The sequence below is a fragment of the Equus asinus genome, chromosome 17 (assembly GCF_041296235.1).
Source record: "Equus asinus isolate D_3611 breed Donkey chromosome 17, EquAss-T2T_v2, whole genome shotgun sequence".
Lineage (NCBI taxonomy): Eukaryota > Metazoa > Chordata > Mammalia > Perissodactyla > Equidae > Equus > Equus asinus.
In genome coordinates this window covers 47363962-47378749 of record NC_091806.1, presented here as the reverse complement: position 1 = coordinate 47378749, position 14788 = coordinate 47363962, and the positions used below count along the sequence as shown (strand labels likewise).

The 14788-nt window shown below is 56.0% G+C and overlaps 1 protein-coding gene across 3 annotated transcripts in view; it reads left to right on the top strand.

Annotated features, from left to right (window-relative positions):
* The window catches only part of SHANK2 (SH3 and multiple ankyrin repeat domains 2), a 559575-nt gene that overhangs the window by 379471 nt on the left and 165316 nt on the right, over positions 1-14788 (top strand). For all 3 annotated transcript variants that reach the window (XM_070488373.1, XM_070488372.1, XM_070488374.1), the window contains 2 exons: positions 8156-8238; positions 9845-9969. In XM_070488373.1, the coding sequence (XP_070344474.1) occupies positions 8156-8238; positions 9845-9969 (208 nt within the window). The remainder of the gene's footprint in view (positions 1-8155; positions 8239-9844; positions 9970-14788) is intronic.

The window sequence follows — 14788 nt, the reverse complement described above, 5'->3', positions numbered from 1 at the left end:
GAGCTGGGCCTCTGCCACGCCCGGCATCTCTGCCCAGCTCAGACACCTGTTGAGACCGCCTGCAGCCCCCTTGGAAGAGCCGCCGGGCTGTGTCTAGCCTCGTTCTTCCTGATTGGCAGATCCTGGAAATTTCTAGGACAGCCGCTGCCATTCCTGGTCCCCGGAGGTCCTTCTTTCGAATAGTGTCCCAGTTCCTGCTGCATCCGGCTTTGTCACCGAAAAGCGTTTACCCGAGCAGTGGTGGAGACCAGGCTGCTCTCGGGCTTCCCTTTCCCTGCGCTGGAGACGGCGGGGTCCCCCCACAGCTGCCCTGGGAAGGAGCTGTCAGGGGTGGTAAACACACCAGTCTCCTACGCATGTCCTGCCCGGGGTCCCCCAGTCACCGCGGCCCCCGCATCCACCACTCTTTAGAAGGACCTCGGTGGGCTGCAGCCCAGACCCCGTCAACCGTAGGGGACGCGCCCACCGCGCACAGTCCATAGATCGCCATGGAAGAGTTCCGACACGATCTTGATGATTCTGCCCTCAAGCCCACTTGCCTGTAACTCCTGTCCTTATTCCCCCAGCGGCTTCTGTGATGTCTTTGCCATCGGCCACACACCCAAGAATCCTTTCAAAGGGAGGAAAACCCGCCTGGAAGTGGGTTTATACCTGCAGTGATGCGTTTATGGATATGAAACTTAAGGCAGTTGACCGCACGTTAGATTTCAGAGACGCTTAATTAACACGGACTAGTTCCCATGTTGTCATCTGCTCGTCGGATTTTAGGGCCAGTGGATTTTATTTTCCAGGGTGCAGACACGTTTGTGGATCCCCTACAAGGCTTTGAGGCCACTGGGGGCTGGGTTGTAGGGCCTGATGGCCGAGTAGTCCAGTATCTCCGGCCGGCGGCTCTGTGCCACGCTTTCTCTCCCGCAGACCTGCCGAGGGTCAGCTCGCTTGCCTAAGGCACCAGATTCAGGGTTCGTGTGTGTCCCCTCCTGCGGACGCACTCGGGCACAGCGTCTTCCCTGTGACGTCGATTCCCGCCATGGGATCAGGCCTTCTTGACCGCCCACGGTAGCACTTTCGCCTCGTGCTGTTGGCTCGGGAGGGCCTTGCCATCAGCAAGAGCAGACTCCCGTGTGTGAATTGTCTAGATGGAAACATGGTTGTTGTCCAGAGTTCCTGCCACGTGTGCAACCCGCCGCTGGGTCATCCAGCGGGATTCAGGCCTGGCTGGAAAAAGGCTGGGGGAAAAGAAGTGGAACTTTTTCTATCATTTTAGCCTGCTTGGGGAAAAGCTTGGGTCGTCCCGGACCTGGCTGGAATGCTTCTCACTGCCCAGCTGCGTCCCCTGGACCTTGCCCTGGGTATGCAGTGCTGACACCCGTGGCCCCGTGTGATCGGCCCCTCCTGCCTGTCCCATGTGCCTTGGAACCTTTATCCATGTGGTTCCACCTCCGTCTGGAATGTTCTCCTCTCCCTCCTCCCCCTCCAGCCCCCCAGCCTGTTCACGTCTATTCATGCATCGGTCCTCCTCCTCCAGGAAGTCCTCCGGCCCCCTTCTGGTTCTTGCAGCCCCATATCCTGCACGTTGTGTGACTGTTGAATTAATATTTGTCTTCCCGCTTGCCCCATTTATGAGTTTCCCGAGGCTACTGTAACAAATTCCCGCAGACTGGATGGCTTCAAACAATAGAAATGTATTCTCTCCCCATTCTGGAGGCAAGAACTCTGAGATCCAGGAGTCGGCAGGACTGTGCTCCCTCCAGAAGCACTAAGGGAGGATCTTCCCTCCCCTCTGCCAGCCTCTGGGGGTTTCCAGCAGCCCTTGGTCCTCCTGGGCTTGTGGCTGCTTCCTTCCCATCCCCACCTTGGTCTTCACGTGCTTGTCTCTCCTCTGCGTCTCTATGTCTCAGATCTCCTCTCTTTTCTCTTCTGAGGACCAGTCATTGATTTTAGGGCCCTCGCTAAGTCCGGGTTGATCTCCTCTCGAGATCCTTAACTGATCGTGTCTGCAAAGACCCTATGTCCAAATAAAGTCACCTTCTCTGGTGCAGGGGGCCAGCACTTGAATGCATCTTTTGAGGGGACACCATTCAGCCCGCTCAACCTGACACCTCCACAAGGGTCAGCCTGAGCCCAGTGGGTTCCCTCCAAGATGCTAAGTACCCCGGTCATCACCTGACACTTAGTAGGTCTTCAGTAGGCAATGGCTGCATTAATTTACTAAATAACGTAGTCACTTAACCACTGGCCCCACTGCTTCTGAGCTTTAGTCTTAGACCAAAACCCCGTCTCAGTGGACCAGGGAAGAAATGTCGCTGTTTGACTTGACAGGGTCCCAGCCCAGCTGGGCTCCTGAGCATGAAGCCACCTGGTCTACCCCAAGGGTCCCTGCCATGATCCTTCCAAGCGGGACAGGGCAGGCCGAGCCCCCCGGGGCCCCGCGCGCTCGCACATCCCTGCCTCCCCGGGCCTGGCTTCCCGCGGCTCCCTGTTTACACCCCCTCCAGGACCAGGTGCTGCTGCCAAGAGAGCTTGTTCAGTGGCGGACAAATCCTAAACGCCAGCTGTCATCGCTGGCACCTGCCACCTCCTGGACCCGAGGAAAGCGGCCTTCCCTGTAGCCCGTCACGGGGCCCCCACTGTGAGGACGGGAACTGTGGGCCACGGGTCAGAGCCACTTGACGCCTGGCCACCTGTGGTCTTGCGAGGCAGACGCCAGAGTGTCTTCAGCTCTGCCAGTGGGTTGGGCCTCTGGGTCCCACTGTGTGGCCGACCCTGCTTTCCCACAACCCTCCGGTCTTGCTCCAAGCGTATTCAATAAACTCTTTGCTGGGATGTGGTAGGACTGCTGGGTGAGCAGGAGCACGGACAACACGGCCACCTTTGATGCTCTCTATCATGTGGCTCCTAGGAGAGTTGCGACATGGAGTTGCCCCTCCCAGGGTTGGTGTGGTTCTGTATGGCCACCTCCGGCCTTGCATAGCAGCCTACGGGCCCATACCCCTGGGTGGATTTCCATATAGGGACACCTCTTACATTCTCCAAGGCAGCCGATGGCCTGTACTTTATGAACTAGAAAAGGTGCCTGTCCCTTGCCCCAGGCACTTCACTTCCCTCTGTGCTGAAATCACCATAATGAACATATGGTTCTGTGATGGCCGTGATGCAAATGGTATCCTCTGTAGTTGTACCATGCACAACCTGTGCAGCTGTCCTTGGCGGGGCTGGGTGCTCATCCCCTTTCCTTCCACAGCTCCTGCTACAGGTAGCTGGCAAAGGAGAGTAGATTTCAGGTACATGAAAGTGCTCTTCCACCCCGTTCAGAAAACGCATTTGAATAGAGCGCAGTTGGATTACTTTTTTTTGTTTAATCAGCAAACAGGTGGAACCTCACCAAGGGTAGCCGTGCCGTGCAGGGAGATTCAGAGAGGAGCGAGGCCTGATGTTCACTTTCAAGAAGCCCGCGGTTAATGGCTAGGGGGTGAGCAGGGCCCCATCAGGGGCTTGCTTGAGGGGCCCCTCGTGGTAGGAATGTGTGACCTTGTGCCTCATAGGGACAGTTTGGGATGGCTTCTGCCCAGCTCAGAGGGCCTGTGAGTTAAAGGTGTTGGGGGGTAGGGAGGCAGGGTCAAAGGGAACATGGTACATCAGGCAGGGACGTAATACAGAGGCCCAGGGTGCAAGGAATTGGGAAATTATAAGGCCAAGTTTAGGGCATTTTAAAGGAGAATGAGCTGGAGGCGACTCAGCAGGAAGGCTGGGCCAGGATCTGGCCCCAGGCACGGGGAAGATGCAAAGCTGGGGTGTGGCCTGGTCACTTTGGGGCGAGGCTGTTCCACCAAGCCCCGTCCCCAGGGACCCGTGGCACTGACTTCTGAGCTCACACCAAGGTCAGCAGTGTGGGGACTATGGAGGTGACAAGATCGTGCCCCAGGGAAGTCGGCTCTCGATGCGTCTGGGCTGCATCTGGAGAGCGGATCTGCTGGTGTGGGGCAGGGCTGGCTGGGGCGGCCTCTGGTTCTCATACTTCAGCGGGTCTCCCGGGCATCTCAATGCCCTGGCTTCTGGACATGGCCACAGCTGCCATCCTGGGACACTTTTTAGATTCATAAACCAGCAGAAAGACCCTCTGAGGGTTTCTCATCTCCAGGAAGGTTCCTCCCTGAGGCGTGGGGGTGGGACTTCCCAGTCTGATTCTGTACCATTGGGACTAAATGAGACTTGAGCTCCTGTTTTAAGAGGGTGACACTTCCCTTCCAGTTTCCCGTAACTTTGCATGGGTTGCTACAAAGATTCTAAGTTTCTAACAGCCAGGAGCTGCCTTTGCCCTTTCGTCTGGGCTCCCTGGGCCCAGCCAGGTGCATGCAGTAGGCACTCCACGATGCTGAGCTGCTCCTGCCCTCTGGGTACGCCTGGGAATGCAGGCGTCATCCCGGAGCGACCTTCACTCCAAACCCTGCGGTCTTCCTTCGGCCACCTCCACTGATGACACCCCTGTTCTCCACACTTGACGCCTAACTCATGTTCGCACATGTCTTGCTCCATTCCACAAACGTTATGGGGTGTGTGGCCCCGTGCTGGGTGCTGCGGGCTCCTGGGGTGATCGTGAGATGAGGTCACGGCCCACGTCTCCTGGGGGCCTCAGCACTCGAGGGCGGGTGCGGATGCTAACGAGGGCGGCATCCCTCGTTACGGGGGGGCCTCGTCTCACTTGCTCTCCAAAGTCCCTACAAGGCAGGTATTATTATTGCCCTGTCTTTGCAGGTGGGGAAACTGAGGCTCTGAGTAGCTAAGCTGGTGCGCGCCTGAGCTGGGGTTCAAACCCGAGTGTGTTTGTGAATGAAAAGAAGGGAGGTCGTGATGGGCAGGGGCCAGAGGCTGTTTAGATCCTGAGATAACGCAGGAGAGAGAAGCTAGGGGCTGTGGGTCTTCGTATCAGAGACCAAGGAGATGGGCGTCAACTCAGCCAGCAGGACGGAGCCACACAGTTTAGGGGGAAGACAGTGGCACTCACGCACGTGAGTCAAAAAGTTCTTCGGTGGGTTGGGAATCGCTGAGAGGGTTAAGGGAGGGCTCAGGACACGGGCTCCGTCGTGAGCTTGAGAGGGGTCCTTACGGGAGGGGGGCTCGGCCCTTGCAAATAAGGACCCTCCTCGGGGTGGTTGCTGCATACCTAGGCTTGGTGGGTTATTTCATTAACTCCTCCTAAGGCCCACGGGTGTGATTGCTGTTAGTTCCATTTTGCGGAGCGGGGCCTGAGGCTCTGGAGGTCAGCGTGACCTTGGGTCAGAGCAAAGCTGGGGTTTGCTCTGAGCTCTGAGTGATGCCAACACCATCCCTTGCCCGCCACGGCAGAACACCCCTGCCCCACGCGGTCACTGGGGTTGTAGCCAACAAGTGTCCAGCCAGCTGCGCTGCCCGTAACAAGTTCCCCAGCACAGGGGGACAGCTGGCAGGAGGCAAGGGGCCGGTTTGGGCCGTAATTTGGTCTTGTGGGCGGAGTTGGCCCACGGTGGGGCCGTGTACCTGGAGCACAGCACAAGTTCACCTGAGAGCCGGGCAGAGGCGGGCCATGTGTCCTCGGGGGAGAGAGGGCCGAGGACCCTCGGAGCTGGCACCCTCTCTCTGGGGTTTCAGAGAACTGCTTGCCGGCAGCTACGCATGCAGAGAGAAGTGTGGAGCAAAGGCCATGGCTTCAGCAGCCAGGGCCCTGGAGAAGCAGGAGCGTGTTTTGGGCTTGCCCCTGTCCTGTACCGGGTGGGCCACGGGGCCCGGGCTCCCTCCGCTTTGAGCAGTTCAGAGGGAACAGAAGGGGGCAGTGGGAAGGTGGTTTGTCTCTGTATCCTGGTTGAGGAAGGCTGTGGAGACGGGAGGGTGGAGAGGCCTGGTAGAGGGTCTGCTCACACAGAGCCCCGGCTCTCCCCCTCCAGTCCTGGGTCCGCAGGTCCTGGGTAACCGCCATGCCGGCCACTGTTCCTGATGGTGGTTAAAGGGACAGCTCCCTGGGGCTCTCTCCTTCCACCGCACCGTCGTGGGTATCGCCCCATCTGACCTTACGGTGATCCAGGGAGGCCCGTGGCTTGTTCTCACTGCCTTAAAATGTGAGGGGAAACTGAGGTTTAGAGAGCCCCGTCACTTACTGAAGGCCAGGCCAGCCATGTGGCCCTGCCCGCGGGCTCCCGGGGCCCTGGACTCCTCACCATGCTTCAGCCCTCATCTGGGGGCTGTGGGGGAGCAGAGCCAAGGGGCTCACGGTCGCGACAAAGCTCCAGGAGCTCAGACTCCCTGCACTTGGCAGGCCGTCTCCGGGGGGGAAGGCAGGTCGAGAGCCCAGGGACCGAACCTCCCCCCTGCCGGGTTCTTAGACCCCCTGGCCGGTCATCCTGGATTGTGTGGCCTACAGGCTGTCAAGGTGTGTGCCCCTACTGTGCTTTCCTGGAAGACAGGGTCACCCTGGCGAGTTCCTTCACACGGGCGTCTGATGCAGGGATGAGGGGCTCAGGAGGGGGTCAGGATGCGTGTGGCTTCTCCCGCTATGTCCCCAACCTCCCTGGAGCTCCCCTGCCCCCTCTGTGCCGTGGGAAGCTCCTGGCTGCTGCCCGCCCAACACTCCCCCAGACCCTCCTTCTCCCGGGGCCACCCCATCTGGGTTCACTGTGGTGCTCCCAGTTGGCTGCGTGCTGGGGGCGCCGACTTCCTGCAGGCGGCGAATCCAGCGCTAGGCAAGGCTGACCTTCACTTGTCTGGGACTTCAAGCCCGTCAGCACGTTGCTCCCACCGTCTGCTCTCTGCTTCCCAGGGCCGCCCCCTCCCAGACAGGGGCCTGCTGAATTCTTCGGGCCCACCGCAGCCTCTCCGTTGAGGCCTCTCTCGGTGGAGCCCTTTCTCCTCCGCCCAGCCCTCCCACACCAGCCCCCTTGGACCCTGTTGAAAGCCTCCCCACGTTGCCTCCCGCCCCTCCTTCCTCCCTCCACAGCGGCCCGCCCCACTCCCAGCTTACTTCTGGGGCAGCAGCCGAATGCCAGAGGGATGCAGCCCCCGAGAAGGTGGGGAAGGGCCCCCAGTTTAGCCCCGGTCCCGTGGCCCACGAGGAAGTCCACTTCTGTCCTGCGCCCCCCCCCCCCCGGTGCCTCCGAGGATGGATGACCATGTGGCAAAGCGTCCTGCCTGTAAATGATGGGGGAGCTTTGGCAGCGGAAGCAAAGTTGGAGCTTTTGGGTTTCTTTCCTTTAAAAGAAAATCCTGTGCCAGGAGGCAGATGGGAGCTTTCGATTGTCTCTCAAAGAGGGAAGCCCGCAAGCCGCCTCTCCCCGTCCCCACAGCCTCGTCCTCCCCAGGGGCGGCCGTGTTGTCAGTGGCTTTGGAGCTACCGGAATGGCCTGCCCCCTCCCGCTAGAAGCCCCCGCCGCCGCCGCCGCCGCCGGCACGCGGGAGCAGAGCCCCGGCCGCCCCCTCTGCCAGCCTGCGGTGCCTCTGCGCGGAATGACGCGGAGCGGCTGCCGCCGGGGGCATTGTGGGCTCCTCGGATGACTGTGGGGGCACCACACACACACACACACACACACACACACGCTCGGACGGAGCGGGAGGGGTCGCTGCGTCTCCGCGGCCCGGCTCTTGCGGGGAGCAGAATAGAATTTGATTTGTTTTTGTAAACCGCTTGGAGAAGAAGGAAGAGAAAACCTGCTGCCTCATTTCTCCTCCGGCTGATTTCGTTTGCACCACCACCCCCCTCAAGAGGAGGCATCCGGCCGGGGGCTCCTTAAGGCTGCCGCCCCACGCACGGTCCTTCGGGCCACTTACTTTCTTTGCTCCCTGGTGCCTGGAGCCGGCGGTTCGCTCAGCCATCGCCGGGGCCTCCTCCCCACCATGCCTGCCTCCTTCCTGCCGCTCGCTCCCGCGCTGCTGCTGCTGCCTCTGCCTCTGCCGCGCCCCCCCCTCCGCACCCCATTGTGCCAAGCCCGCCTATCCCCTTAGCCTGCCCCCCCCCAGCTGCCTTCCCTCTTCCTGCGTCCTGTGCTGCCTACTTTCCTCCATGCTGCCTGGAGCCGGCGAGCTGGGGTGATTAATTGGCTACGATGATGAACGTCCCCGGTGGAGGACCGGCCGCCGTGATGATGACAGGTTACAATAATGGTCGCTGTCCTCGGAACTCTCTCTACAGTGACTGCATCATCGAGGAGAAGACCGTGGTCCTGCAGAAGAAAGACAATGAGGGCTTTGGATTTGTGCTCCGAGGGGCGAAAGGTAAGCAGAAGCCGCTCCCAGCCTGGATACATTCACATGTGTGTGTGTGTGTGTGTGTGTGCACGCCTGTAGGAAAAATGTTCCCCAGCTCCTCGGAAAGCAGGCTTTTTCCTGGGGGCACTTGGTTGCTAGACAACTGGGTTCTTTAACATTCTGCCTTATTCAGACAACACTGGGGCTTCCTTGAGGAATATTTTTAATTTTCTATACACAGTATTGCTCTGAACCAGCTCTCTCTTTCTCGCTCCCTCCCCCCACCTTTTTTTTTTTTTTTAAATCCTAGGTTTAATCTATATTTTGTGGTTTGGTTCAGCCCAGTTGTGGCTGCATTCAGAGCTCCTGGTCTCAGACACCCAGAATAACTGGGTCCTGAGTTCCGGGTATCTAGAAACTGCCCCGTTCTGGGAGTGGGCTTTGGTTCCAAGTACGGCAGGCGCCCATGTGCCGGGCTCTAAGGTGACTTTGCAAAGGAAATGTGGCAAGATGGTCCCCCTCTGCCGTGGCCCCAGCCGGCCTCACACACGTCATGTGGACTGGGGTGGGGGGCTCTGAGGACGCATGCATTTCACGGCAGTGCACCCCCCGCCAGCCCTTAACTTGGGGGGGAGGTTTCCCTTCCAAAAGAGAACAAAATGGCATCACCTCCCCATGAAAGGAGACAGCTGTCCACCGCGTGTGTGGGTAAGCCATGTGGAAGTTTTATGCCGGGAGCCTCTGTGCTGCACTGGGGGTCCCGCACCTGTGCTGGGGGAGGCCTCCTTCCCCAGGTGGCACCCCCGCCTGCCCCAGCCCCAGGCTGCCCTGACAGCGATCTGTCCAGGGAGAGAGAGAAAGGCTGCATCTATCCCCTTGTGTGTCCATGACTATCTGGGTGGTGTTCGCTCCCCTCCCCCTGCCGAGGCCATCTTCATCTTCCCACCCACCCAGCCACCCCCGGCCGCTCATGACTACCCAGGAAAGTCCACCGCTTGTCCTAGAGTTTTGCTCGGCAGCTGTGTGGGGCCCAGAAGCCGAGGCTCGCCCTGCCGAGGCAGGGGCCCAACCCGGCCACGGATGCTGACCATAGAGGGCTCGCAGAGAGCCCGGCTCCCTGCAGAAAGAATTCACGAGCAGATTCCCAATCTGCAGCCACCCACTGGGTCAGCTTTCTGTTCCGTCCGTGCTCCAAGTTGAATTTCCTTGCAAGTCCACGTAGCTGTCAATTTGGCAAGTGCTTTCAGTGTGGTGTTTCTGTAGCTCCGTGTGGTTATGGGGGGGATCTTTTCCATTTTTAGAACTGAAAGTGTTTAGTCACTGATGCTTTTAAAGAAAATGACAGGGGTGTCCATATAGACACGTATGGCGGAACACATTATGTTCCGTGTTTCAGCAGAGAGGCCAAGACAAACGATGGTGGCACCAAAATGCATCTGGCTTCATTGCTTGAGTTGGTGTTGACTGGTGACTATGAGTGTCAAGCCCTTCCTGGGGGGAGAGGTGAGCTGGACCACCCACTTCCAGCTGGAGACACATGGGCCTTCTTTCCCTCTGGGGCCCAGGGGGGAGCTGGGGCTGCCAACTTGGAAACATCTCAAGGGTTGTAATGAGGTGCTCCTTGTCTCCCCAGCGGATACGCCCATTGAAGAATTCACGCCCACGCCAGCGTTCCCAGCCCTGCAGTACCTGGAGTCTGTGGATGAAGGTGGGGTGGCATGGCAAGCCGGACTGAGGACTGGGGACTTCTTGATTGAGGTAGGACACGGGTGTTTGTATCTTTCTGCTTGGGGAGAGCGCCGACTCTCTTAGAGGTGGGGTCCGTGGTCTTGGAAGCGTGGCCATTGGACCAGGTCTGGGGGTACTCTTGGTGGCTACCGTGGACTCATGTTATTTGGTTATTTCCACTCACTGTGGATGCCATTTCCTGTGGACTTGTGTGGGTTGTCTTTGAGGCCTTGGCTGTAACTCTTTGGAAGATGGAAATGTATGTGGCACTTGGCCATTGGTCTTGAAGTAGAAAGTAGAAGGAAGAGAAATGTGGTTGCCATGATGTCGGGGACATGCATGGATCTGTGGGCGGTTTCATTGTGACTGTAGGAATAGACACCAAGAGGGGCCATCGCCCATTCTTGCGCCTCAGGGCAGGTTGGGAGGCACTGGACTGTGGCTCTTGCTTGTGTGAAGTCTGTTAATGTTAGTGGCTAAGAGTTCATTGATTTGTAAGTTGCAGTAACTGGCCTGTCGGATGGATGATGGCCTTCAAAGACCAAGGAGCATGGGCAAGAGGGATGGCTGGCATTTGACGGCACAAAAAGGAAACTTTCAAATTCAAATGCTTTGAAAACCCACTTTTCCTAGTAGGTAGAAGGAGGGAGTGTCTTTTCCTTGAAAGAATGCCACGAGTGCCCGTGGTTTTCAAGCTTTACCTGGAGTTGCCATGTTGGTGTGTGTGAGGTGTCCGAATTACCAGCCCATCTGAGCTCCCTGCCTTTCTCGGGTTTTGCTGTTACTTCCAATCTTGTTGTGCAAAGGAATGCATTACTCTTTGGAAATATTAAGAATGCAAGAAGATGCCATCCCTGGGAAAATTATTTTTAAGAGGTTCGATAAGCTCAAATGGCCCTCGCTGGGAGTTCAGGTTTCTTGGAAAAGCATTCCTCGATGTTAACCCTGGGCCCTGTGTCATCTGCATCGGAAACCCATATGTGGGTGGAAGGAATGGATGCATGGGATCCAGCTGGCCACATGGGCGTCCCGCTATCGGGCGGGCCAGACACTTGTTCGTTCTCTAAAGGAGAAGACCAGGCCGTGGCGAGATGGCCAGTCGAAGCCATTTCTCCCCATTATGCCTAAGCTTTCAAAGGTGCTTTTGGGGCTGCAATTTTGCCCTCCTGAGCGTTTCTCAAGACTTAGAGTGATGGAAATCCAGAAGGAAAGACACTCTTGGAGGAGAGAGCACCAGGTAAAATGGGGAAGGTGCTTGAACTTATTCCAGCTATCTTGTGCGGGTCTCGTTTTATTTGCTGAAAGATGTATGTAAATGATTATTGACCAGTCAGAGCCTGGCTCAGATGAAGAATGAGCTCATCTGAATTTCTGTCCCTTTGAACTGTGGGCTGTGTATCCAGAGTCATGGACACTGGAACCCACTGTGGTTTCATGGGTTAACTCGATTTGTAACCTCATGAAAATGCAGAGACTGGGTTGAATCATCCTCTGTAGGATGCAATTGTGATGTAAGTCCCCTTCCCATGTGTGTGTGTGTGTGTGTGTGTGTGTGTGTGTGTGTGTGTGTGAGGGAGAGAGAGAAAGAGAGAGAGAGGGAGGTTCCAATAGGTTGACATAGCTGTTGCTGGTTCTTGCTTTTAAATAATAAATGAGGGCTGCAGATGCAAGAGCATTGCCTGTTGTTTGGCTCATCGGATTGTTTCCTTGATAAACTAGTCAATAAAAGAAACGTGGGACTGCCGAGGAGCATGTGCTGGGCCCAGCCCTTTTCCAGGAGGCAGAGCTGGGCTGGGCTGGCGGACGTGTCCACAGCACGCGCCTGGGCCGGGTGCAGGAGGCACGCCATCCGGTCGGTTTGAAGCCTCCGTGGAAATGGGGAGCATTAAGAGTTTCTGCACTTCTGTTTTCAGAGCACCTCCTTTGACATTGCTTTTAACCTCTGATATGCAAATATATTTGCCATTTTGGAACAGGTTTTGTATTCTGGGTAACCTCTGAGTTCCGGGATTCTAGGAATGGCTGGCTCTGAGATGTGTTAAGGCTTTGTCGGTGTTATAATGTCACACATGACCGGAAGGAGGAGTAGGCGCCCTCCACAGCCACAGGCCCCACAAGGCTGTTTACCGTGGGTCGCACACCAACTGGAGGACAAGGGGTTGACCCCTTGGCATCCCGCTCCTCCCAGTTCATTTCCAAGGCCACCTCGTGGGGCTCAGAATTGGTTGCCCAGCTGTCAGATTCCACCACTGGAATATTAAAATCATTCATAGCCTTATAGGTGCGTGTTTTTACAAACAGACAGTTTTTCTATATTTTCGGTGAAAAGCTTCAACCTTGAAGGGATGGTTTTAAATGGACTGACATGGCTCAGGCGCATCTTCATTTTGGCCAGAAGCCATCCCTGGAGTGGACGGGTTTTCTGAGCTCTTGGTGAAGAGTAGGGTCCCCGTGTGGAAAACTGTCCCAGGGACAGGCTGATCGTCCCCGTGCCCCCCATTCCCCCTGGCAAGCTTCTTTCCTCTCCGCTCTTTGAAAGGCACTCAAAGCACGCCAGATTTTTATTTTTTCTTTCCAAACGCACGCCGCTGTTTGAACCTTGGGACCCAGGGGCAACTTCGGAAGTGAGTGTTCACTCTTCAAAGTCTTCGCTATCTACAAGACTGCATTTCTCCTTCTTGGACGTTGTCAGAGCGCCCTGATGTTGTCGCCTTGCTGGCGTCAGCTCCTGTCCCAAAGGGATTTCTGTGTTGGGTGCTTTCCCGCTGGAATTTGTGTCTTGCCTGCCCTAGCATTTGGAAGGAGTATGCTCTTGTGTCATCGATATGGTGTCTCTGTTGACCACGCCCCCCCCGCCCCCCTCACGCCAAAAAGCAAAAGCCTTGAAGAAAGTTCCATGTAAAAGGTTGTCTTCCTATTGGGAACTATGAAATGGGCGGGTCTTCACGTACCTGTTGGGTTGTCATAAAAATCCATCTCAGAGGTGGAGGCGAAGGGTGCTCCATGGAGGGGGCATTTGAACATTGGGGCTCCGTAGGCTGTGTATATGTACTGTTTTAAGATCACTTCCACGTGCGGGAATCCGCTGGGTGGATGATGGCCCTGGAGCTGTCCCAGAGAGGAGCAGGAGTGTGCAGGGCGGCGGGAGCTGAGGGCCTCCGTGGGGACCTGCCGGGGAAAACGATGCGTGCAGAGAGGGGGACCCTGGGGCAGTGACAGCCCAGGGAGCTGCCCAGGAGTCATGGCAAGTTTTTCTCTCTATGAGGGTCAAATGTAAGGGTGGGGACCCCACCAGCCAGGAATGATAAAGGCCCACGTCCCTTTCGGTTACAACAGAAAACCCAGTTCAAACTGGTTCTAATAATGACAGGAGCTTGTCAGGGAGTTGAAACTGAGGCGTTTAGAGGGAGAACCAGCTCTGAGAATGGTTTGTTAAGGACCTGGTCTGCTATTTCTTGGAGATCGTCTTGGTTAAACCTCCTCACCCCCACGAAAGGGGGCAGGGGAGGTCACTTCTGAGGAGTCGGAAGGATGGCTCATGGATGACAGGGTTGCATCAAGTGATTAAGAAAACATGGGGGTTGGAATGTCACTTTGATGTCCTGCAAGGACTCACCAAGCTGGATGGCCCGTCGGCCTCGTGCGGTGAAACCTGGCTGGGCATCAGTCACCTGCAGACTCTTCAGGGGCACAGAGGCCCGGTTGCCAGCCCACACCTGCTGAATTGGATTCACGAGGCAGGAGCTTGGGCATCGGTGTTTTTAGAACACTTTGGTGACCTTGCCACGGGTTCTGATGGGCGGGCAAGATGATGACCAGCTGGCCTAATCCGTGTTGGCTTTCTGAACCTCGTAATTTGGCATCCTACCTAAAGAATGGGGGCAGGGACTGTGCCAATCTCCTTGTCTTAAGAGCAGGACTGTCTTTCTTCCACAAGCTCCCCATTTGGAAGCTTAAGTTTTGTTTCTTGCGTTACTTTCACAAACTAAAACATCCTATGTCTCACGAATTGCTCATAAAGCGACTAAACAGTAAACATCCAAGGGGCGAATGACATTTGCAACAAATATGACAAAAAGCTCGTGTCCTCGTTTGTAACAACCAAGGGTGTATCTCCCAGGCACTATCCAATCCCATCAGACCTCCAAAATAATCCTGTAAAACAGCATCTGTTGTCCCCCCCCCCCCATTTTACAGCTGAGGAAACCAAGGCACAGAGAGGTTCAATTACCTGCTCACGGTCACACAGCAGGTGAGTGGAGAAGCTGAGATTCCAACCCAGGCTGTCACTCAAGAACACTGTAGCTCAGAGATTCCTGAGAGCCACTTGGATGTGCTGGATGTGTAAATGGGCAAAGGGTAAGAAGAGGAACAAACGATGCGATTTTTATTCTCAAATTAGCAAGCGCTTTTTTAATTACTGTACCCGCCCCTGGTGAACAGCATTCCTGTGCTGCTACGTGAAAGAACAAATTGCCACAAACTTTTTAGAAATCAATGTGACAGTATGTAACAAGAACCATAAAGCTGAACCAGGAATTTTAGCTCTAGGAATCCAGCCTAAGGGAACGATCTCAGAAAACCAGGCAGAGATCACAGCATAGCAAAAACATAGGGGGAGGTAAGATTAGAGGGGGACTGCTAAGGGGACGTCATCCATCTGTCATGGATTCGTAAGAAAGCATTTAAAATTATGCTTGCAACTTTGTAATGCCAACGGGAAATGGTGCCCTGTATTAAGTGAAAAGGACAGAATCAAAGTTATCCACACTATACAGTATCATCTCAATTATGTCACCTCCCCCAAAAGTAGGCATAGGAAAAAAAAGGAGAGGAAATATTAACCCCT